This window comes from Bos taurus, chromosome 2 (genome assembly GCF_002263795.3).
Source record: "Bos taurus isolate L1 Dominette 01449 registration number 42190680 breed Hereford chromosome 2, ARS-UCD2.0, whole genome shotgun sequence".
Taxonomy (NCBI): Eukaryota; Metazoa; Chordata; class Mammalia; order Artiodactyla; family Bovidae; genus Bos; species Bos taurus.
The window spans coordinates 14,044,224-14,070,283 of NC_037329.1; the positions used below are offsets into that span (position 1 = coordinate 14,044,224).

The window sequence follows — 26,060 nt, forward strand, 5'->3', positions numbered from 1 at the left end:
ACTTTCATTTTTTTGCTTTGCATTTTTTAGTATTGTGTAAAAATTGTCTTTAATATTGATATGTAGTTTTATATTTGGTACTTCCCTGGTGACTTTATATGTAGTTATATATTTAGGAGATGTGCAAAATGCTGCTCTTCATAGTAAGTAAGTGAAACTATGAAATGTATGTGCAGATGGTCTTAACTATATAAATGAAACTATCCATTTTAAAATCATTTTAAAGAAAATATAAAAAGGAAAGGGCCTGAGAAGAAAGAATTTTAAGTCTATTGCCAACCAATGGACAACCTGAGAAAGTTTGTGGGCAGGGCATCATGCGATCAAAGCAGCAGTTAAGATGAATCACTTAGGAGGGATCTAGAAGGGGATGGCAGAGGATGAGATGGCTGGATGGCATCACTGACTCGATGCACATGAGTTTGGGTAAACTCTGGGAGTTGGTGATGGACAGGAAGGCCTGGAGTGCTGTGATTCATGGGGTCGCAAAGAGTTGGACACGACTGAGTGACTGAACTGAATTGAACTGAACTGAATGGCTGTTGGGTAAAGATGACTCCGATCAGGTTGTGGTAGAGAGAATGGCAAGAAGGGGTTAATATTGAGTTGTTACTCAAAGTCAGGCACAGAACTGAAAGTACTTGGAGAGTGGGAGTGGGACATGAAGGATACGTAGGAACCAAGAACAAATTTTCCTGAATATTAAAAATATATATATAACTATTGTATAAAATTGAAGTTATACAAAAAAATACAAAAGAGCAAAATAAAAATAGCAGTAAATATTTAAAAATAAAGTGCCAGTTTACATGGAAATTTGGAGGAAAAGCTGGTTTGCAATAGATGATAGGTTAATTTTTAAACTTGAGTGGAGTGTGTCAATAGGGTACTAAAGATATATTCAAATATCTCCTTTAGTTTTTATTATGTAGTATCTGAGCATAGTAACAAAAATCAAATACAGAAAATTACACATTAATATCAAAATTTCCACTGACTTTCCTATACTACAAGTTCTACTCTTCATTAGTAACCACCTTCAATTTTCATTTACTTCCCTCTGGTGATCAATTCCATATTTATGGAACTCAAATCTAGATATTTTGATATCTCAATATCAAATGTTACTTATTTTCTTCATACTCTGAGAGACCTGGAAACTGTCCTCTCTTCTTAATCTTATGTTAATAATTACTTTCAGATATTATTGGTAATAATTGTAGGGTATTATATGTACACTTCTGTAAAAAGTTTACACTTAAACTTTTATGTCTCAGTTGATCAGCTTCAGACAATACTGTTGAAATCCCTCAATATAAACTGAGTGTATCTGTGATTATAAACTTTCTTCCACCTCTCATCCCTCTGGTTTTTCCCCTGTATCTTCCAGCTAAACTATCAATTTTAGTAAGGTTTAAAACATTTATATTTTATTCTGTAACTATAATAAAATAATTTATATTTTGCCCAGAGGTTGAATTCTAATAATTGTATAATTATATAAACATTATTGATGTAGAAAATATTCACGACCCATTGAGAAAGAAATAGAATTTTTTTTTCTTTTTAAACAACTTGCACACTATAAAATTCACCCCTTTTAAGTATACATTTCAAGATATTTAGTGAACTTACCAAGTAGTGCAATCTTCAGTGTAACCCAGCTTTGGAACATTTTCATCACTCCAATAATGTCCCTCATGTCCATTTACAAATAATCCCCTTTCCTACCCCCAGCCTTAGGTAAACATTAATCTACTTTCTGACTTTACAGATTTGCCTTGTCAGATTTTTTTTTTCTCTAAGAAAAATGGTTTTAAGATTTATAGATTTGCAGCATGTACCAGTATTTTGTTCCCTTTATTGTTAAATAGTATTACTTTATTTTGGTTTATCATAACACCAGTTGATGGACATATGAGGTTTTTCCACTTTTTGAATATTATGAAGAACTCTACTATGAACATTTGTGTGCAGGTATTTGTGTGAACTTATGTTTTTTATTTCTCTTTGGTTGATACCTAGGAAATCTAACTTTGTATTTTTCTATACCAGTCTACTCCTGTAATTTTGAACATGCGGTGGGTGACCAAAACCATCCCAAAGAAAATGCAATGCAAGAAGGCAAAATGGTTGTCTGAGGAGGACTTACAAAAAGCTGAGAAAATAAGTAAAAGGCAAAGGAGAAAGGGAAAGATACTGAATGCAGAGTTCCAGAGAAGAGCAAGGAGAAATAAGAAAGCCTTACTACATGAATAATGCAAAGAAATAGAAAAAACAATAGAATGTGAAAGACTAGAGATCTCTAGTTGGAGATACTAAATTGGAGATACTAAATGAACATTTCATGCAAGGACGGGCACAATAAAGGACAGAAATGGTATGGACCTAGCAGAAGCAGAAGAGATTAAGAAGAGGCCATAGGAATACATAGAACTGTACAAAAAAGGTCTTAATGACCTAGATAACCATGATGGTTTGTAACTTCCATGAGATGGTCTCTCATGTAGAGCCAGACACTGGAGTGTGAAGTCAAGTGGACCTTCGGAAGCATTACTATGAACACAGATAGTGTAGGTGATGGAATTTCAGCTGAGCTAGTTAAAATCCTAAAAGATATTGCTCTTAAAGTGCTGCACTCAATATGCCAGCAAATTTGGAAAATTCAGCAGTGTTCACAGGACTGGAAAAGGCCAGTTTTCATTCCAATCCCAAAGAAAGGAATGCCAAAGAATATTCAAATTACCATACAGTTGCACTCATTTCACAAGCCACCAAGCTAATGCTCAAAATCTTTCAAGCTAGGCTTCAGAAGTATGTGAACTGAGAATTTCCAGATTTACAAGCTGGATTTAGAAAAGGCAGAGGAACCAGATTGCCAGCATCTGTTGGATCATGGAGAAAGCAAGGGAATTCCAAAAAATATCTACTTCTGCTTCATTGACTATGCTAAAAGCTTTGACTTTGTGGATCATAACAAGCTGTGAAAAATTCTTAAAGATATGAGAATACCAGGCCATCTTACCTGTCTCCTGAGAAACCTGTATGTAGGTCAAAGAAACAACAGTTAGATCCAGACATGGAACAATGGACTGGTTCCAAATTGGGAAAGGAATATGTCAAGGCATATATTGTCAACTTGCTTATTTAACTTAGAGGTAGAGTACATCATGGCAAATGCCTGGCTGGATGAATCACAGGCTGGAATCAAGATTGCCAGAAGAAATATTAACATCCTCATATATGCAGATAATACCAGTCTAATTGCAGAAAGTGAAGAGGAACTAAAGAGCTCCTTGATGAGGATTAAAGAGGAGAGTGAAAAAGCTGGCTTAAAATTCAACATTCAAAAGACTAAGATCATGGCATCTGGTCCCATCACTTCATGGCAAATAGCTGGGGAAAAAGTAGAAACAGTGACAGGTTTTATTTTCTTAGGTTTCAGTATCACTGTAGCAATGACTGCAGCCATCAAATTAAAACACTTGCTCCTTGGAAGAAAAGCTATTACCAACCTAGACAGCATATTAAAAAGCAGAGACATCACTTTGCTGACAAAGGTCTGTACAGTCAGATTTATGGTTTTTCCAGTAGTCATGTGCAGCTTTGAGAGCTGGACCTTAAAGAAGGTTGAGCACCAAAGAACTGATGCTTTCAAACTGTGCTGGAGAAGACTTTTGAGAGTTCCTTGAACAGCAAGGAGATCAAACTAGTCAATCCTAAAGGAAATCCTGAATATTCATTGGAAGGACTGATGCTGAAGCTGAAGCTCCAATACTTTGGCCACTTGATACAAAGAGCTGCTGCTGCTGCTACTGCTGCTAAGTCGCTTTAGTCGTGCCCGACTCTGTGCGACCCCATAGACGTCTGGCAGCCCACCAGGCTCCCCCGTCCCTGGGATTCTCCAGGCAAGAACACTGGAGCAGGTTGCCATTTCCTTCTCCAGTGCATGAAAGTGAAAAGTGAAAAGTGAAAGTGAAGTCGCTCAGTCGTGTCCGACTCTCAGCGACCCCATGGACTGCAGTCTACCAGGCTCCTCCATCCATGGGATTTTCCAGGCAAGAGTACTGGAGTGGGGTGCCATTGCCTTCTCTGCAAAGAGCTGACTCACTGGAAAAGACCCTGATGCTGGTAAAAATTGAGCAGAGGAGGAGAAGGAGATGATAGAGGATAAGATGGCTGGATGGCATCACTCACCCAGTATGCGTGATTTAAGCAAACTCCAGGAGATGGTGGACAGGGAAGCCTGGTATGCTTAGTCCATGAGGTAAAAAGAGTCAGATAGAATTTAGCGACTGAATGACTGATGACTATCCAAAAGAAAATATCCCAATTATTAAGAGCTTCTGGAGGTTTTTTTTCTTATATGTCATTAATTAACTTTGAATAATTTCATATTTTATTATCTAATCATGGTTTTTCATTCAGATATTTTCCCTTAGAGATTTAAAACAATTTTAAAATTAATATTGCATAAATGCTAAAAGTATAAAGATATTACCCATAAACCTTCATATTTACACCTGCTTAAGGAATAAAATACTTCCAGAACAGTTGACCTTATAGTTTTTACCTCAACAGCATCCCCTATCTTCTTCTTAGAGATTACCATTATCTAAGTTTATCATCTTTATGCAGTTTTAAAAACTTTTACTAAGTACATAAGTATTTCTCAATTAGTTAAAAACAAATATTTATGCAGTTTAAATTCTAACTCGGAGAAGGCAATGGCACCCCACTCCAGTACTCTTGCCTGGAAAATCCCATGGATGGAGGAGCCTGGTAGGCTGCAGTCCATGGGGTCATTAAGAGTAGGACACAACTAAGCGACTTCTTTCACTTTTCACTTTCATGCATTGGAGCAGGAAATGGCAACCCACTCCAGTATTCTTGCCTGGAGAATCCCAGGGACGGGGGAGCCTGGTGGGCTGCCCTCTATGGGGTTGCACAGAGTCGGACACGACTGAAGCGACTTAGCAGCAGCAGCAACAGCAGCAGCAAATTCTAACTGGACTTGATTTTTTTCTCAACATTTATTTGAGATGTATCCATGTGGATAGTTTTTTTTAGCTGAAAATCATACATTTTCATTGCCATATTGTATCCCATTTTGTGACTATGCCAACATCTACCCATTTTTCAGTTAATTGGAAGTTAACGTGTTTTTTTTTGCCACTATAAACACTCTTTGTCCCTGACCCAAGAACATCTTCTATCAGCATCCAGCAAGCTGTTGTAGGCTTACATGACAGCTTGTATAAATGGTGACATCTCAGAACCATAACAGCTCTTACCATTTTATTTATTAATAAGATATAGCAATTTTATTGATCTTCTCAAAAAGCCAACTTTTTATTTCATTGTTGTCTCTATTGTTTTTTGTCTATTTTATTGATGTCTGCTCTGATATTCATTTTATTTTTTTAAACTTATTTTGTGTTTAAGTTTCTCTTTCTCTTCAAGTTTTTTAATGTGGATCCAGAAGTCACTAATAGAGGAGCTTTGTTTATTTCTAATATACTGACATAATGCTGTAAAGTTTCCTATAAGTACTGCTTGAGCTACATCATCTCATAGATTTTAACATGTTGTGTTTTCACCTTCATTCAGTTCAAAATACTTTTTTCTGTCCCTGTCATTTTCTTCTTTGACTTGTGGATTATTTAAAAGTATATTATTTAATTTCCAAGTATTTGGGGATTTTTCCAGAGAACTTTCTGTTAGTGACATCTAATTTAGTACCACTGGGGTGAGAGAACCTACTTGGTATGATTTGAGTCTTTTTAATATTCTTGAGACTTGTTTTATGGCCCAGAATGGAGATTCTTTTGGTAAATATTCAATGTGTGCACTTTAAAATAATGTGTATTTTGCTGTGTTGAGTGGAGTATACTATAAATGTCAATTATGCAAGACTATTGATAGTGTTGTTCAGATATTTTATATCCTTAATGGGTTTCTCTCTATTGGTTTCTAAGTGAGCAATGTCAAATATCTGACTATTTGAGTGTAATTGTAAATTTGTCTACCTCTCATTAAAATAGCATTATTTTCGCTTTATGCATTTGAAACTCTGTTATTATTAATATGTGCATCTTCATTTTGACACCTTCATTTTATATAGGCCTACCTCTGCATTCAAAATTATATTTATTATTATTTTCCAAGATTTGAAAATACTTTTTAGCCTGGAAATTTTCTGCCATATTATTAAAATTTATATTTTTTCTGGATTTTCTCTTGTCAATTAAAAATAATATGTTTTCATTTAATCAGTAAAATAATTAATGTTTTTAGTTTATTGCAATTCTTGATAAATTTAATTCTTTTTTTTTTTTTCTTGAAGCTATCCCTTTGGTTTCTTGTTTTAATTTGAATGAATTTCTTCTTAACCATTTTTCACAGATGTAAACCTGGGATTTTGTTTTTAATCTCCATGGCTAGGTTAGGTACATGCCTCTGATTTTTGTCACTAATCACTTTTTTGATTTTCAAGTATACTGACTCATGCAATATTTTAGAAAAGTATTTGAGTGATATGGTTTTTGAATTTGGTGCTTCTGAATGTCATCATTTATCTTTGTCATTATAGTTTGCTGGATGTTGAATTGTAAGTTTAAAATTGGATCCACAGTTTATGCTGTATTATATTTTGACATCAAAAGATACTGAAAAAATCATTCTATAAATTCTGTCAGCATTCCAATTAAGTATTCAGTTCAGTTCAGTCGCTCAGTCATGTCCGACTCTTTGTGACCCCATGAATCGCAGCACGCCAGGCCTCCCTGTCCATCACCAACTCCCAGAGTTTACCTAAACTCATGTCCATCAAGTTGGTGATGCCATCCAGCCATCTCATCCTCTGTCATCCCCTTCTCCTCCTGCCCCCAATCCCTCCCAGCATCAGGGTCTTTTCCAATGAGTCAACTCTTTGCATGAGGTGGCCAAAGTATTAAGTATTAGGTAATAAGAATAAAGGAACTTCTTCTTATAATAGAGATAATTTATGTGAATACAGAGTTAAAGTAAGAGATGAAACACCTGAAATAAGAGACATATTAGATCAATTTTTGTCTTATATTCAGGACTATTTTCTAAATTCCTTTCAGAACTAACATTGAATGTTTTGTTTTGGCAAGCATATTTTAATTTCTTAGAATCCATTCTTGTTGTCTTATTTCTTTTTCTCAAGTCAAATTTTTTGATTTAGTTTAAGTGGACTGCAAGGAGTTCCAACCAGTCCATTCTGAAGGAGCTCAGCCCTGGGATTTCTTTGGAAGGAATGATGCTAAAGCTGAAACTCCAGTACTTTGGCTACCTCATGCGAAGAGTTGACTCATTGGAAAAGACTGATGCTGGGAGGGATTAGGGGCAGGAGGAGAAGGGGATGACAGAGGATGAGATGGCTGGATGGCATCACTGACTCAATGGACATGAGTCTGAGTGAACTCCGGGAGTTGGTGATGGACAGGGAGGCTTGGCGAGCTGCGATTCATGGGGTTGCAAAGAGTTGGACACGACTGAGTGACTGAACTGAACTGAACTGAATTTTACAAATGGAATATTTCAAAATTTTCTCAACATATTAATTAGAAAAAAGTTATATACTATTCCCTATATTCTGCTCTGTTCTCTTCAATGTGATTTTTTTTTTATTTCATTAGTATAACTTGCAGACAATAGTTACAAATTAGAAAATAAAACTGTTTTGAATTTTGTATATTGACAGAAATAGCTTTTGATGATGTTTAAGGCTGAAGATTATTTTAGCCAAGTATTTAAATAATAAGCTATTTTATGTAGCTTATTCAAAATTTTATTTTATGAAAATTTAAGGCAATATTAAGCATTATTGTGTTTTAAGTATGTAATCAATATAGTGTGAGTTCTTAAACATCAATTCAATATATGATAGAAGTGACTTATTGAAAGCAAAGGGCTGCTGCTGCTAATTTTAATGAGGAGATAGCATTCACCAAGTACTTGACTAGAATAGACCTCACTCTTTACATTGCAATATTATTGGTGAGCTGGCCAATGTGAAGGCTTGAAATTTCAAGGCATGATTCGAAAAATCACTTGTAGCCTCAAGGACTTTATCTTGGCTCATAAAATAATAGTGGTGGAGTACTTGCTTTTTATGGATATTTTCACTGTGATTCATCTTTGAGAGCTGAATTCAGATGTTTGTTGACTATCTCATTATAACAAAATCAGATAAGAGATTATTACGTGAATGTAGCTACAATTATAAATGAAGGCACAATGAAGGTAAAATCAGTGCTTTCAGAGAAAAGACTAACTTACTTCTGACAACTCTGGTAACTGCTCATAAAAGTGAGGCTGTGATTGTGTAAAGCTGTCTGCTAGCTAAAGACATTAAATTCAGGTCAAGTTCAGGAAATAGCTTTTCAGAGAGAGGAAAACTGAGGTTTCACTTGATTTAACCTTTTTTTTTTCTTCCCTAGAAACCGTTTATTCCGTCAACATTATTTCTATCCCGTGTTTAAGAGTCTGGGGGAGAACAGCGTAAGCCCACTCAGTGATTATTCCTACCCGTCCAGTAGTCAGAATGGCGGGGCCGCACACAGTCATTGCTGGCACTGAGGCTCGTCTGCAGTGGGGAGCTGCTGGGTGGGCACAGAGGACACTAACACTTTCAGACGCGTCTGTGACCTCGGATGCAGTAGCAGTGAGTCGGGGTGCTGCAACTCCCCATTGGTCACAGCCTTTCCAGACCGTCTCTTCCGGGTCTCTCTGGAAGTCGAGGCCCGGCTGACCTCTCAGGATTGTTGACAAATGATCCTTCCGCACATGCGCAGAACTTTCCGGGCCAGAGTCTGTTTCGTCAGACCCCCAAGCGGGCTCCCCATTGCCCTCTGGAGGTGCTGGCCATGTCCACATGGTGCAGAGGAGAGTGTGTCATCCAGGGCGACATGGGCGAGTTCACATAAGAACCTCAGAGGCTGGTGGTCAGCCCTGGGATTGGTAGCCTCCTGAAGCCGTGGCTGTGGAAAGGCGGCCAGTAATAGGAGTGGCCTCGGTGGCAGCAGCAAACTTCAGCACAGCTCGCTGGCCAGTATCCCTGGAAGATGTGATACTGGCATCAGTCCATTTTAACAGTGGAGCTGTTTGAGGAAGCATCTCCTGTTCTCCTCAGATTTCTGAGGTAGACGCCCTCACTTTTTATTTTGTAGATGATTGTTCCACTTGGAAATCAAGGTTGGTTGCCACCTCAGTAGGTTCCTGAGGACATTCTCTGTGAGATAAATTGAGGACATTCTCTTTCTTCATTTGCAGTATGTCAGGGGCTCAGGACATGGTGAAAATTACCCTTTGAGTTACCACAGGAACTCAGACAAGATATGTGGACCGTTCTCTGAGTAGCGTTGAAAAACCATCTCTTCTAACTTGTTAATCAGAGGGAAATTCAAAGATCCTTTTTTTTCTTTTTTTCTACAGCTGACCCTTGAACAACACATGTTTGAACCTGTGTGGGTGTGCTTATATATGGATGTTTTTCAACAGTTAATACAGTACTACTACACTGTTGTAGCCATGTGTTCTGGGAAACAAACTACTCAGAAGGACAATGCAGATAGTGGAGTGCACCTTATTACACCGGCGGGCCCAAGGCAGAGGCTCCTCTTAGCCAAGGACCTGCACTAGTTTTTGTGAAAACCTTATACACCCTAAGTGTATGTGCACAAACCCACCTCTCCAAATTCCATGACATTCAAAGTTAACCCGTGATTCATATGCTTTAAGCCTAGATAGTTAACAGTGGGCAATTTTCAATAGGCCTGGGGTCATACCCCAATAAGCATAATATAATGTATGATTCTATTTGGTTACACAGATAATCAGGGTATTCTTTTAGGCTATGGAGAGCCCTGGGGCTCTTCCTTCTGGGGGTCTGGTTTTCCATTTGGTTGTGTCGTTTCCATAGATACTGGGCATATAGCTCAAAGTCCACAGTCTGGCCCAAGATTAGCCTGTTCTGTTTCCTCCTTCAATACAATCTGCTGATGGGGAACTGTGGATACTGAAGAATAGTGAAGACAGATGTGGGGAACAATGCGTATGGCGGGCTGATTGCAATTTAGATGCAGATTTTCCACTGAGGGCTGGGTTGGCGCCCCTAGCCCCTGAGTTGTTCAAGGGTCTACTGTTCATAGGAGAAGGAAATGGCAACCCACTCCAGTATTCTTGTCTGGAGAATCCCATGGACCGAGAAGCCTGGTAGGCTACAGTCCATGGGGTTGCAAAGAGTCGGACACGACTGAAGTGATCAGCACGCACATACTACTGTTCATATTACAACTTTAACTACTAGTTGTGGTCAGTGTCTTAGACATAGTAGGTTTATAGTGGAAGGTTTCTTTGACAGTAAAATCATAGTGCTTATTTTAAAGGATTGGATTTAAATCTGAAAGTGAAAGTGAAGTCGCTCAGGCGTTTAAATCTGAGGACTGTCTTCATTTCTCAGTTTTCTCAACTATTAAGTGGAAATATTACCTACCTCATAGACTTTTTATAAGAATTTGAAAAAGTAATACTCTTAGGTACTGGGAACAGTGTGTGACACATAGTAAGTACTCAATAAATATTAGATATTGTTACTTATCTACTGCCTGTGAATATCGCTACCTTAAACCTTAGGATAACAGACAAGCTTTCTTGCAGCGAGGAATAAAACTACATTTGTGTCTCTAAACAAACAAAAAGAGGTATTGCTTTTAAGTATATTTTTCTTAGCAGCTTGCATATAGCAATAGCTGTTTTGAAGCCCATACTCAAGGTCTGTGCTTGTTTCAAAGAAAGCTCACCATGTGTTGGGAATTTGGCAGATGACTCAGTTCTGATTATTTTATGTACACTTTCTCTCGTTTTTCTTCTGAAATGCACAAGCAGCACAGCATCGTTTTCTCTCTTCTTCTCCATCTTCTCTTCCCCCGCTACTCCCCCTACCCTTCTTTCCCTTCAACACATGCACACAAGCATACAGGTTAGTTTTCTCTTATTTATTTAGTTTTTAATCCCCAAGGGACTCACTGAAGAGTCTGTGTGCAGCTGCTGTGTTTTCCACTTGTTAAATTGGCAGTTACCTACTGTGTAGAGTTGCTAGGAGAAGGTGAATAAGCATGATTGGAGCATCATCGGTGTACATCTGTTTTTCAGTAACAACCTGTGGAGCTCTGTGGTCTGTCTTCTGTATGGCTCTTATGTTATTTTTCTCATTGTTGTCATTAATATTTGTTGAATTTATCATTAGAGCCTTGTATATTTTTAACTCTTTAAATTCCAGATCAACTGAGAGACAAAAACCTTGGCATTTAAACCAGCCACTTTTTTCTCAGGGTGGTGCTGCAGATACTGGTTCCTACCATCTGTTTTCTTATTACATCCAGCCCTCCTTCCGTTGGTAGAGAGGAATTCAGCTTCTTCTGGTGCGCTAAAAGTCATTCATGTTTCTGTTTTGAATAATAGATCTCAGAAACTGTAGGAATTCTGATGTGCTTCGGTGCATGGAACAGTAACAGATGAGCTGCTTTGGGGAGAGCTGGAACGCTCAGTCGGTCAGTAGTACAGTAGCAGGCTCACATGTGCCGATTGTTTCTGTGAGGTCAGAGGATCTGTTTATACTGCTGTCTGCTTGAAAGGGGGGTGGGTGATGTGGTGAACAGTGGATATGCCTGTCAAAGTCAATAGCAATTCTGGCAGAAGCTGCCATCAGCTCAGTAAATCTGCAATGTTTTGATAGATAAGAGATGCTACTGTATAACTGTTTAAGATTTGTAGTGGACTGAGGAATGCTTGTTCTAGCTGCTGAAACTGACTGTAAATGTATTGCCTTAGGAGTATCATCATGGGGTCTACTGCTACAGAAACTGAAGAACTGGAAAACACTACTTTTAAGTATCTCATTGGAGAACAGACTGAAAAAATGTGGCAACGCCTGAAAGGAATGTGAGTAAGCTCTTTGCTTGGTTCTGTGTTTTTATCCACCTCTCTGATAAAAAAAATTTTTTTTTGAGTATTAACATGTTGAATTATTGGCACTTTCTGACTGTGGATTAGTGGCTCCTTTAGAAAGATTTTTTTTTTTTTTTTGATGTGTCAGTCTCAGCTAACAACTTGCTTGAAGGGTGAATAGTTTTTTGTGCAGGTATATTTTATGTAAAGTAAGGTAACTCCCTGAGAATTCACTTCATTGTTAGACTGCATGGCTTCTTTTATACATTCTGTATGTGTTACTTAGATACATGGCTTAGATATGCAGAAAAGTAATTAGAAAAGCTGCTTGCCGGGGTACTTGTGGAAATAAAATATCTCTCAGATAAATAGAGAGATTGCTATTAGCACTTATTTCTTTGTGGTTAGATTTTGAAGAAAAAGGACAGGATTAATATGATAATAGATCATTATATTCGACTGTGCTTATTCATTATGACTTAATAATACATTTTAAGGAGAAAAAGTTTATGTTGTAAAATTACTAGCAGCACACCAAACTTGCTTGAGAATTTTGGCTTAAATCAACCAACTCACTTCTGAGAGTACAGAATAGCTCATGGTATAAAGTAGACTTTTGTAAGATGGGTGAAGAAGTGTGCTTATGTCTGCTTGAAATGTAAGTACCAGAGTCAAACTTTAATTGCAGTGCTACTTACCTTGCTATTTAAACAGCATCTAGGCTTTTTTCCAAATGTATGTAAATTATTCCTGCTTAGTGTTCCAGTACAGTATGTTTATATGCTTTATTTTAATTATGTCATAATTGTAAAATCATATTTAATATTTGGATAAAAATATGAAATATGAATATTTACAGGCCATTGCAATTCCTTAGCATATTTGCAAACTTCAGATGAAAGTATATTTGCTTTTCTATAATAATAGCTGAAGGAATCCTATACTGTGAGATACAGAGGTTTTTCAGGATTCTTATTCCTAATGTTATATATACATATTGTTGTATAAAATGCAACATTTGAGTAAATTTAATGTTGCTGTCTTGATATATATGGGTTTTTTTAAAGAAAAAATACATCAAACTATGTTAGGTAAAAATTCTACTTTCCTCTATTTGGATGTATTTAATGATGTTTATATATTAGTGTTCACTGTATATTTTCTTACACTTGAAGTAATACATTGTGTTACAGTGCACTGGTATAAGAGCACCCTCACTAATAATGCAAACAACGTTTAACAGAGAATCACTTTTAAAAAGGAAGCCATCTTTACATCATTTGAATGAATTAGAGAAATATGTTTCCAAGACTCATTGAAGGTTTAGAAATCACAGAGTTTTTTTTTTTTTTTTTGTAGCGGTGGTTCTCTAGTGAAACAAATAACCCTAAAAAGCAAACAACAGCTTACAAAATTAATCAGCATAGATGAAAATTAGACATTGGCATTGGCAGTCATCAGGTGATTTGCATCCTAACCTAATGAGTGGTTGAACATCTGTACTGGAAAAATTATATTTCATATTTCAACCTAGTTTAGATTTTCTTCCCTTTAGCAGGACAGGATGGTTTTGGTTTTTAGTTTGTTCTATTTTTCTGCAGTTATTTGAATGCATGAAGATGTATGATAGTGAGTTTATGCATATGTCTTTAAAAATTTTAAAAAGTGAATGTGTGTCTACCTAACACTTTAGGACAAAGTTATCCAACTTTCACTTTAACACTTGTTCTCAAAGATCAACTTCTCTTTTTTGTTTTCAGAAGAAAGTGATAGAATCATTTAGCAGTAGAGCTTCATGACTTGATATTCAACATGGATGTTGGATAGTATTATATATGTACCTATATAAATTTTGAATTGTGTCTACGTGGAACCACTGAATGACCATATAGAACACTGAATGACCAAATTACTTACCAGTTTTTTTTTTTTTAATTATGGCTAACCTGGTGGAAATAACTGAACGCTTTTGCATCCCAAAGCAAGAGAGAATTTCATTTTGTTACTATTTTAACTTGTAGTTTGACTTAAGACATTTCCAGTATTCCAGGTTTAGAATTGTCAAAACAAAAAGCTCTACATCTAAAATCTGCATGACTAATGACAACCAAATTGTTTAATTATGGTCTTTTGTGTAGTCTGCATTCAAAGGCATGATGTGGGGGACTTCCTATTCCATTGCTGAGATTGTCTTGCCTATTTAAAATGTTATATTGACTCGAACAGAATTTTAGCTTATTGAAATGTCTGGTATTAGAATTCCAGTTTTAAGTATTGACAATTAAAATTATGTTACTTATGAATGCTATCAAATAATTTTACAATAATTTTCTTAGTTTGGCAAAAAAATACTCAATCCTTTGGATGTTTGTTTGGAAAGTAATTTTTAAAAAAAAATTTCCACTGCAAAATGCAAACTTTACAAATGCGTTTATTTTCTTCAACAGTATACTCTATTCTTAAGTGGGTTTACAATAAGTACATTTCTGAGGTTAAACAAAAATAGAGACAAAGGTTAAAGTAAAATAAAGTAATTCCAGTATACCTTAAAAATGGCAAACAAGAATCACTACAGGTAGATATTTACAGAAAGTATTTGATAAGTGTTTTTATATAACATTATATTTTAGAACACTTTTTTTTTTTCCGTCCATAGAAGTAAGTTTTATGTTTTGTAGCACATGTGAAAATGTTGGTAAACTGAGTTAAAATTTCAATTCTTCTCTATCATTTTGTTGATTTCTTTCACTGAACTTTTAAATCTCCTCATACAATATGAATTGAAACAGCAAATTCAGTGATGTGCTAGGAAATCTCTTGTTCTTTGTGGGAACAAAGGTGAAACAGTTTTCCTTTCCTGTTTCTGATGTAGACTTGTATGCTTTGTTCTATTCATTTTCTTTTTATAGTTGCGGCTCTTTTCTTCAGCTTTCTTCAATCCATCTTGTACTACGAATTTGTCACTCAGTATGACAATTTAGGTTCTACACAATGACTCACCATCTCTGATGGTAGAAATGTTAGCAAATGACTATGGCATCATGTTCTTCATAAACTACCTTTAAAACAATCATATACTTGTCCATTAATTACCAGCTGTTTAGGATTTGGAAAACACTTCCTAATTCTTTTGCCACCTTTACATCTGATGAAATTTCTGGTTCAGAAGTTTCCTGTGACCCTGGGACCTATATTATTACTTCTTACACACTGAGAACGGGTTTCTAACAGTTGTCTTTGCAAAGTTGTTGAGTTTCTTATTTTCTATGCATAAAGTTGAAGATTTTATATTTTTTTCATTTATAGATAGTAGTTTTTTCAATTTAAAAATAATCTTTTTGTGTGTCATGATAAAATCGCTGATAAATCCCAGTCTCTATTCTCATGTGGATGAGTATGTGACTCTTTTGATGGCTTAGCCAGGCAAATCAGTTAAGAAAATCAGTTCTTTAGTCATAAAACTAATTTGAAGAAAACCATCTCATGAAACTTATATTGGTGTGTAGATAAAATCTTAATTAATCTCCTTGCATAACATTATGTTGTACATAACATTATTTTATAGTTTTTCTAATGGACATTGTTGAGGTGAAATACCTTAGAGATTAAGAAATTGAACTCTGGAAACAGTCAATTTTCTAATGCTATCCATCATTTAACTGAGTGACCATGGAAAGATTCTTAGCTTTTCAAACTTCACTTATTTGTAAAATTGAATTATTTATTTATTCATTTATTGAGTCATTCAATAAATACCTACTGATTGTGTACTGTGTCAGGCACAGGCACTTACATTCTTGATGAGGAAACAAATGACAAAAAAGTAAATTACAGAAAAGTAAGCTAAAATGGAGTAAGAAATGACCTGAAGAAAATGCACCATGGCATGTGATCAAGAGTTACTTGGAGAAGATATTTTGGATAGTCAGGGATGACTTCTCTCACGAGGTGATCCTTCAGGTAAGATGGACAAAAATCGATATCTGTCCCATTAGATATTGGGACAAGAGAGAGGCTAATGAATGACACATATAATCTCTGCCCAAGTTCAGAATTAAGTGAGGGACAGATACAGGAGTCCATAGATGGAGATAGAAATGACAGTGAAAGTGAAAGTATGAAAGTGTTAGCTGCTTAGTTTTGTCTGACTCTGTGCGACTCCATGGACTGTAGCCCACCAGGCTCTTGTGTCCATGAGATTCTCCAGGCAAGAATACTGGAGTGGGTTGCCATTCCCTTCTCCAGGGGATCTTCCTGACCCAGGAATCGAACCCAAGTTTCTTGCATTGTAAGCGGATCATTTACTGTATGAGCTACCAGGAAAACCCTAGAAATGACAGCTTTATTGAAAAACTAAACTTTTAATGGAGGGTAGGGTTTTTGGTTTGTAGCAAAAGAAGCCAAAATGCTTCTGAATTCAACTTACTTCCCCAAACTGTAGACTTTCCCAAACGGAAACAAAATCACTTCTCCTAAATTTACCTTATGATCTTTAACATATGAGATATGCTTTCTTACAAGTAGAATATCCCTTCCACACCTCCTGAAAAGGACAGCTTAATATACCTAAGTCTAATTCCTTCTGCACAATTCACCAACCAAATGTTGCTTCTCTTTCTTTGTGAAAGAGTGTGAAAAGCAGCAAAGAGAGGTCTGGAAAGCTTTTCCAATAAAAGGTCTTTCCACCTAGAAGGAACTTTTAGTGTCTGGGAATCTAGATGTTGCCAGAATCAAGATAGTGAAAATTATAAAAAATGCATAACTGAAAATGAGAATAATATCTTTATCAATTTTATAGTTGTTCAGTTCAGTTCAGTCGCTCAGTCATGTTCAACTCTTTGCGACCCCATGGACTGTAGCCTACCAGGCTCCTCTGTCTATGGGATTTTCCAGGCAATAGTACTGGAGTGGATTGCCATTTCCTTCTCCAGGGGACCTTCCCAACCCAGGGATTGAACCCGGGTCTCCCGCATTATAGACAGACGCTTTACCATCTGAGCCACCAGGGAAGTCCCTTTTATAGTTGTTGGGAAGATTAAACTCATTAATGCTTATAAACTGCTTAGCACAGTATCTAGAATTCAAGAAACCTTAAGTGTATCAACATTAGTACTAATGATATATGCAGAAGCAGAATACTATTTTTTAAGGTAATTTTCTTATCAGAATCAGTAGATAGAGCAGGATTGTCAAGATGAGAAAAGAAAGCTTTCTTTTAGCTCAGTGGATGTGGTCTCACGGAGAACGCCAGGTTACGCCAGGTTTCTCTTTACCAGAACAATTGCTCTCAAGGATTTACATTTCTCTGGGACAAGAGCCTGTTATTGCAGAATAAAATGCTGAGGAAGAGAAGCAAACTGGTCTTGAGAGTTTCACTGATAGACAATTGCCTTGATGGATTCACTGTCTTTTGTTCAACATTTTGTAGTGGTCTTAGAATAGATTTTAGGTCTCCATAATCAGGTATGACCTAGGGCTAATCTGGTTTCCTGAGTCACTCCGGCTTGAAAACCACTCATTAGGTCTTTTCTTATCCCTGTCTAGGTCTGATTCTTAAGAGAGTTTATTTGCAAGTAATTATTGTCATGTCCCATGGTCATTCTTTTTGTTAATTCATCTTAGAATATACCAAACTACCATTATGTTATTAGATTTTATGCTTTATTCTAACATATTTCAGTCAGCTAATCAAATTTAAATATTTGAGCAAGTCTGATTCCCATCCGAAAGGACTGTGCTATAAGCCATTTGGATTTGAAAGGAACTGTTCATTAGCATTATTAAACAGATGAGAGTGCTAAAGGCTTATGAGAATCCTGGTATTCCTCATACCTGATCTGAGAAATAACAATTTATTGTTAAGAAAGGTCATAAAAATGTTAACAAGTTGTAAGAGGCATATTTGTGAGACATTTTGACTCTTGGTTTCTCCTTTAAACTACAATTTCTTGAAGATGTTCAAAGAGATTATATTTTATTTTATAATTTGTAAAATATTTAAAAACAAAATTTTATTAAACAGACCCCCAAAATGCTCAAAGCAAATAGTTTCTTGTGGGTAAAATTTTCATATTTATAGCTATTCAAAGAAAGTTCATAATGAGTCATGAAAAAGTAGTAAAATCTCTAAGTGCCATTGTCTACAGGGCAGCAAAACAGAAATCCGCCTTAATTAAACTCTACATAATCATGGAGCATTAGAAGGTTCTTGGAATTTTGTATATGAATCAGGTCCTTGATAAATTGGGAGAAAATCACAATAGACTCCTTATTAGAAAAGCAACAGTATGATGGCTTTAATTCATTTAAAATTGGACTTTCTAAGACTTGGTTAAAAATAAACTTCATTTGGAGCAAGCCAAGAAAAAACTACTTAAAAATCACCTTATAAGTGAATCATAGTAACAATCACACTTTATAATTCTTTTGTGCTTTATTCCTTCTAAAATATTTTTCTTTTGATCTATATAGTTCAGATTTACATGGTTCAAATTATCCTGTTTTTCTGATGAGAAGACTGAGCCTCAAAGACATTAAATAACCTGACTAACATTCCTCTATTAGTAGGAGGTGAACAAGCTACCTAGGTCCATACCTGTTTCATTTAATACTGACTTAGATAATTCCATTTAACATTTGAGACTCACTATAAAACCTGACATTTCAGGAGTTAAAAACTGCTCTCTTATTTTGATTTTTCCACAATCCTGCCATCTGTTTGCCTAATTCTGAATACTCAAAGATGAATACTAAGGGGAGTTATCACTTGGCATATGCTTTAGATGTTGGAAACTCCCCAGTTCTATTTCTCTCCTTTTCTAGGGTATGTACCACCATTATCCCTTTAATTAAATTATTTAAACAATGATCCTAGCTAGAATTTCAAAAGGAATTTGACCTTTCCTAAACTCTATTGCCCTTTTCGAGCTTGGACTCTTACAAAATTATTCTAATTTATTTGGCCTTTAGCAAGCCAAACAACAGAGAAAGATAACCGTGCACAGTAGAAACATCAGGAGGTCTGTCTCAGAAGATTTTTATTTACCAATGATAATAAAGCCAGGAGTTCTAATGATTAACACTAAATATTTTATTTTTGCTATGCTTTCTCTTCTTTCCGTATTATAAAGGATTTTAAGCACATGATACGGTTCTTTTTTAAAGTGAGCATTTCTCCTTTGTTTATTTTAGAAAAATCACCTAAGTGGAGTTTATTCTTCTTTATTACCCATAGATAAAGGCATATAAGTATTTCCCTCATTGTTTCTTAGAGCATATTTGGAAATGGTTACTAGGTGGGTTAAGGAGCTCTTTTGAAATCTAAAAATTCTCTAAATCTTTGGTACCTCCTGGTGGTTCCAATATGCAAAAGTATCTTTATTTGTGTGACCCTCTTGATATTTCATCCCCCAGCACATCTCTGCTTTAACATGTCAAGTTTTCCAAAGAGCTCTCTATTTTCCAGGAATTCTTTCATGCTGTTATTAACTATTACAATATGGTCTAGTTTGTTCATTACTTCCTGCATCCACTCTAGGATTATCCCTCCCATACTGACCCTGAGCTTGTGTATTGGCTGACTTGCTTTGGCCAATGGGATGTTAGCAAATGAGATACAAACAAAGGCTTGGGAAGGGCTTATGTTTTGGGGTTTACTCTGTCATGTTGCTCTTTGGAACTCTAGGAAGAAGCCTGGTTAAGCCTATCGGAGAATAAGCATGTGGCACAGATATGAGCCATTTCCAGCTGAGGCTCCTCTAGACCCAACAGACCATCAGCGATCAGATGTGTGACTGAGATCTTCCCAGATTATCCAGCTTCCTCAAAATCATGACAAAATAGTAAATGTTTATTGTTTTCAGCTACTAAGTTGCAAGATGGTTTGTCATACACATACATAGACCGCCCCACCCCAGTTGATGTGTATAGGCATCAACTGATATACAACTAAAATCAAACTCTTAGCCTCTAATTTTTTTATATACTTCTCTGGCTTCTAGTTTTTTCCTGCTAACTTTTTCCTCTTTCATCATCTCCTATCATTCATTTCTTTTACCCAATCAAAAATTGGGAAATATTTCAGAGATTATAAAAATAAAAATGGAAGTCCCTATTTTCAGAAAGTCATTCCAATAAAATTCTCTTCCATGCTATTTTCACCAGTAACAACATCCATGATACTCATACACACAGTATTTCTTCCAATACATAATCACTCAGTAGCCTGTGCATTCAAGTTGTATGGCTCTTAGATTTCTTTGAACAAATATAATTTTCCACCAAATAAAAGAGAAACATAGAATATGGCAGAGAAACTGAATAGTTTCATAAGAGAAGATGGTTCATATCCTGTTACCCTGGCAACAGGCACTGGGAACGCCAGGGCTCCCCACACATCCTGTTGCCCTGACAACAGGTCAGGCAGGGCATGGGAAGGCCCAGTTCCCACTCTTCTAGTCCTTTTCCTTGCAACCACAAAGAAAAAGGAGAAAGTGATTTTGCATTTTGTTCTTCCCTACCAGAATATTTCTTCTATTATCTGAATCATTCCATTATAAGATTATCTTTCCAGATGTAGGAGAGGGTAAGAAAATAGTGACCTGAATTTTTATATTCATAATCTCTGAAACATTTGCTAATTTTTGACTGAGCTAAAAATGATAGGAAAAAAAGGAGAGGAGGAAATAAAGCAGTAGAGGTAGTAAATTGTGGAAACCAGATCAGTAGTGTACGAATAATACAGCAGCCAAGAGCTGATTTGGAGTCTGGTCACTTAGCTACATTGGTTAGGCTTAGCTAATTTTTAATGAGTTCATCTGAGAAAGTCAAATCTGTGAAATGGTTGCTTATTTGGTTCCTGTATTTTGTGAACAGGCAGTGCATAGCCAAACACCATAAAATGACATTCTAAGTTTTTTTGCCCAATTAATTTTCAGTTCTGTACAACTTTTCCCCCCTTTTTTATTCTTATTCAACTTTTATTGTCTTTCATCACTTATCTTTTCTTATGATATAGAGTTGATAAGAAAGCAAGCTGATTGAATTCTTATTTTCCTTTCCTCTCTCTTTGTTACTTAAGCAATTGGTTTGATTATGTAAAAGAAATACACTTTATTTTGGGGTCTGAAAGTTATTTTGTCTTTATAATTTTTAGTTTTGTATAAACTAGTTGTCTGTTTAAAACTGACAAAAACATTTGTTGTTGTTGTTGAGTTACTAAGTTGTGTTTGACTCTTTTGCGACTCCATAGACTATAGCCCTCCAGGTTCCTCTGTCCATGAGATTTCCCAGACAAGAATACTGGAGTGAGTTGCCATATCCAGCTCTAAGGGATCTTCCCAACAAGGGGTCGAACCTGTGTCTCTTGTACAGGCAGGTGGATTTTTTACCACTGAGCTACCAGGGAAGCAAGCCCATGACAAATAACATCAGTTATGCTATTACTGCTGCTGCTGCTGCTAAGTCGCTTCAGTCATGTCCAACTCTGTGCGACTCCATAGACAGCAACCCACCAGGCTCCCCTATCCCTGGGATTCTCCAGGCAAGAACACTGGAGTGGGTTGCCATTTCTTTCTCCAATGCCTGAAAGTGAAAAGTGAGAGTGAAGTCACTCAGTCGTGTCTGACTCTTTGCAACCCCATGGACTACAGCCCACCAGGTTCCTCCATCCATTGGATTTTCCAGGTAAGAGTACTGGAGTGGGGTGCCATTGCCTTCTCCGGCAAGAGTACTAGTCTCCACCAATTTTCCCATGAATTAAAATCTTAGTTGATTCCTTTAATTTTAAAAGTAGAAAAACAGAATACCTAGAATTTCTAGGTAGAGTAGCAAGCTTAAATTTCTATAAAACAGAAATCTTTAACTTCTATAAACCAGAGTCTTACTGTTGAAGAGAAGCTAAATCTTTCACTCAAAAAATAGGAAAAGGGATTTGTGGAGAAAAGACTAAATTTAAATGGAGTGAAAAGGAACTATAGGCTGTAAAGAGGAGGTATCTTTGGGAGACTGTACCTAAGTTAAAGCTGGATTTCTGAAAGACCAGGTGAGAAAATTGAAGCCTAATCAGAATATCACTAAAATCCATGAAAAAACATTCAAGACTATGTGAGACTAGATAAGATGACCCGTCTAGGTACTCTAATTGTACTTCATGCATTATTACTGGGGGCTTCCCTTGTGGCTCAGAAGGATTTTCTGCCTTCCTGGTAACCCTTCCAACTTCCCAAGAGGTAACAAGAGGGGAGAGATAGTATCCATTTGGCATCTGTTTAGTATTGTATTCTCAGTACATTAGAATAGAAAATTACATAAAGTAAGAACTTAAAAAACTGTTTCATAATAACAAAACCAATAATTGGGCAATTTATAACAACTTCAGCTAGTAAAGCTGTATTGTTTCAGTTCAGTTCAGTCGCTCAGTCGTGTCTGACTCTTTGTGACCTCATGAACCGCAGCACGCCAGGCCTCCCTGTCCATCACCAACTCCGGGAGTCCATCCATACCTATGTCCGTTGAGTCAGTGATGCCATCCAACCATCTTATCCTCCCTTGTCCCTCTGAAGAGTCAGCTCTTCGCATCAGGTGGCCAAAGTATTAGAGTTGCAGCTTCAAAATCAGTCCTACCAATGAACATATATGGATGTGAGAGTTGGACTATAAAGAAAGCTGAGTGCCAAAGAATTGATGCTTTTGAACTGTGGTGTTAGAGAAGACTCTTGAGAGTCCCTTGGACAGCAAGGATATCCAGCCAGTCCCTCCTAAAGGAGAGCAGTCCTGGGTGTTCATTGGTAGGACTGTATTGTTTAGCAGCAACATTAATTCAGGCTGGAAGGTCAAGAAGGTTTGATGGATTGGTAGAGATTATTGCAGATGAGATTACATGAAAACCAAAACCAAAAGATAAGCCTTATAATACAGTATTTAGAATCTCAGAGGGTGGTCATATTGTGGCTGTTCAGTCTCTCAGTAATATCCGACTCTTTGCAACCTCATGGACTGCAGCAGGCCAGGCTTCCTTGTCCTTCACTCTCTCCCAGAGTTTGCTCAAGCTAAAGTCCCTTGAGTCAATGAAGCCCTCCAACAATCTTGTCCTCTGTTGTCCCCTTCTCCTCCTGATTTCAATCTTTCCCAGAATCAGGGTCTTTTCTAATAAATCGTCTCTTTGCATTAGGTGACCAAAGTATTGGAGCTTCAACTTCAGCTTCAATTCTTCCAATAAATATTCAGCATTGATTTCCTATAGGATTACTGGTTTAATCTCCTTGCAGTCCAAGGGACTTTCAAGAGTCTTCTCCAACACCACAGTTCAAAACGTCAGTTCTTTGATGCTCCACCTCTTACATCCATAGATGACTACTGGAAAAACCGTAGCTTTGACTATATGGACCTTTGTTGGCAACGTAATGTCTTTGCTTTTTAACATGCTGTCTAGGTTGATCATAGCTTGTCTTCCAAGCAGCAAGCATCTTTTAATTTTATGGCTGCAGTCACCATCTGCAGTGATTTTGGAGCCCCCAAAAATAAAGTCTGACACTATTTCAAACCTCCCCATCTATTTGCCATGAAGTGATGGGACTAGATGCCATGATCTTTTTTTTTTTTTTTTTTTAATGTTGAGTTTTAAGCCAGCTTTTTTACTCTCCTCTTTCACTTTCATCAAGAGGCTCTTTAGTTAATCTTTGCTTTCTGCCATGAGGGTGGTGTCATCTTCATATCTGAGTTTATTGGTATTTCTCCTTACAATCTTGATTATAGCTTGTGCTTTATCCAGCCTGGTTTTTCATATGATGTACTCTGCATATAAGTTAAATAAGCAGGGTGACAATATACAGCCTTGACCTACTCCTTTCCCAATTTGGAACCAGTCCATTATTCCATATCCAGTTCTAATTATTGCTTCTTGACCTGCATACAGGTTTCTCAGGAGTCAAGTAAGGTAGTCTGGTATTCTCAAATCTTTAAGAATTTTCCACAGTTTGTAGTGATCCATGCAGTCAAAAAGGCTTTAATGTAGTCAATGAAGCAGAAGTAGATTTTCTTCTGATATTTCCTTGTTTTTTCTATGACCCAACAAATGTTGGCAATTTGATCTCTGCTTCCTCTGCTTTTTCTAAATCCAGCTTGAACATCTGGAAATTCTCAGTTCACGTACTCCTGAAGCCTAGGTTGAAGAATTTTGAGCATTACTTCGCTGGCGTGTGAAATGGGTGCCATTGTGTGGTAATTTGAACATTCTTTGGCATTGCCTTTCTTTGGAATTGGAATGAAAACTGACCTTTTCCAGTCATGTGGTCATTGTTGAATTTCCCAAATTTGCTGAATATTGAGTGCAGCACTTTAACCACTTCATCATTTAGGATTTGAAATAACCAGCTGGAATTCCATCACTTCCACTAGCTTTGTTCATAGTGATACTTCCTAAGGCTCACTTGACTTTGCACTCCAGGATGTCTGGCTCTAGGTGAGTGATTATACCATCATGGATATCTGCATCCTTAGGGCCTTTTTGTATAGTTCTTCTGTGTATTCTTGCCACCTCTTTTTCATATCTTCTGCTTCTGTTAGATCCATACTGTTTCTGCCATTTATTGTGCCCATCTTTGCATGAAATGTTCCCTTGGTATCTCTAATTTTCTTGAAGAGGTCTCTAGTCTTTCCCATTCCATTGTTTCCCTCTGTTTCTTTGTGTTGATCACTTAGGAAGGCTTTCTTATCTCTCCTTGCTATTCTTTGAAACTCTGCATTCTGATGGATATATCTTTCCTTTTCTCCTTTTCCTTTCATTTCTCTTCTTTTCTCAACTATTTGTAAGGCCTCCTCAAACAACTATTTTGCCTCTTTGCTCTTCTTTTTCTTGGGGATGATTTTGATCAGCACCTACTGTTCAATGTTGTGATCCTCTATCCATAGTTCTTCAGGCACTCTATCAGATCTAATCACTTGAATCTATTGTCACTTCCACTGTATAATCATAAGGGGTTTGATTTAGGTCACACCTGAATGGCCTAGTGGTTTTCCCTACTTTCTTCAGTTTAGATCTGAATTTGGCAATAAGGAGTTCATGATCTGAGCCACAGTCAGCTCCTGGTCTTGTTTTTGCTGACTGTATACTGCTTCTCCATCTTCCGCTGCAAATAATATAATCAATGTGATTTTGATATTGACCATCTGGGTGATGTCAATGTGTAGAATCGTCTCTTGTGTTGTTGGAAGAGAGTGTTTTCCACGACTAGTACGTTTTCTTGGTAAAACTCTGCTAGCCTCTGCCCTGCTTCATTTTGTACTCCAAGGCCAAATTTGCTTGTTACTCCAGTTATCTCTTGACTTCCTGCTTTTTCATTCCAGTCCTCTATGATGAAAAGGACATCTATTTTTGGTATTAGTTCTAGAAGATCTTGTAGGTCTTCACAGAACATTCAACTTCAGCTTCTTCTACATTAGTGGTTGGGGTATAGACTTGGATTAAATGATTTGCCTTGGAAACAATCAGGGATCATTTTGTCATTTTTGAGATTGCACTCAAGTACTGAATTTCAGACTTTTTTGTTGACTATGAGGGCTACTCCATTTTTCCTAAGGGATTCTTGCCCACAGTACTAGATATAATGGTCATCTGAATTAAATTCGCCCATTCCAGTCCATTTAGTTCACTTATTTCTAAATGTCGTTGTTCACTCTTGCCATGGTAATTAGACCACTTCTGAATTACCTTGATTCATGAACCTAACATTCCAGGTTCCTATGCAATATCATTCTTTATAACTTTAGACTTTACTTTCACCACCTGACCCAGCCACAACTGGGCATTGTTTCCACCTTGGCTCAGGCTCTTCATTCCTTCTTGAGCTATTTCTCTGGTCTTCTCCAATAGCATATTGGGCACCTGCCGACCTGGGGCATTCATCTTTCAGTGTCATATCTTTTTGCCTTTTTGTACTGTTTGTGGGAATCTCAAGGCAAGAATGCTGAAGTGGTTTGCCATTCCCTTCTCCAGTGGACCACGTTTTGTTAGAACTCTCCACCATGACCCATCCATCTTGGGTGGCCCTACACAGCATGGCTCGTAGTTTCATTGAGTTATGCAA

At 36.9% G+C, this 26,060-nt stretch overlaps 1 protein-coding gene across 7 annotated transcripts in view; it reads left to right on the forward strand.

Moving 5' to 3' along the window:
* Nucleotides 1–9,000: 9,000 nt before the first annotated feature.
* Nucleotides 9,001–26,060, forward strand: part of PDE1A (phosphodiesterase 1A) — a 400,450-nt gene continuing 383,390 nt past the window's right edge. For 2 of the 7 annotated variants that reach the window (XM_005202257.5, XM_010801843.4), the window contains exons 1-2: nucleotides 11,536–11,626; nucleotides 11,860–11,970. In XM_005202257.5, coding sequence (XP_005202314.3) covers nucleotides 11,544–11,626; nucleotides 11,860–11,970 — 194 coding nt within the window. In that variant the 5' untranslated portion in view covers nucleotides 11,536–11,543. Of the gene's footprint in view, nucleotides 9,170–11,432; nucleotides 11,451–11,492; nucleotides 11,627–11,859; nucleotides 11,971–26,060 lie in introns of those variants that run through there. The other 5 variants (XM_059891725.1, XM_015474638.3, XM_010801844.4 and 2 more) reach the window with 5 other exon arrangements.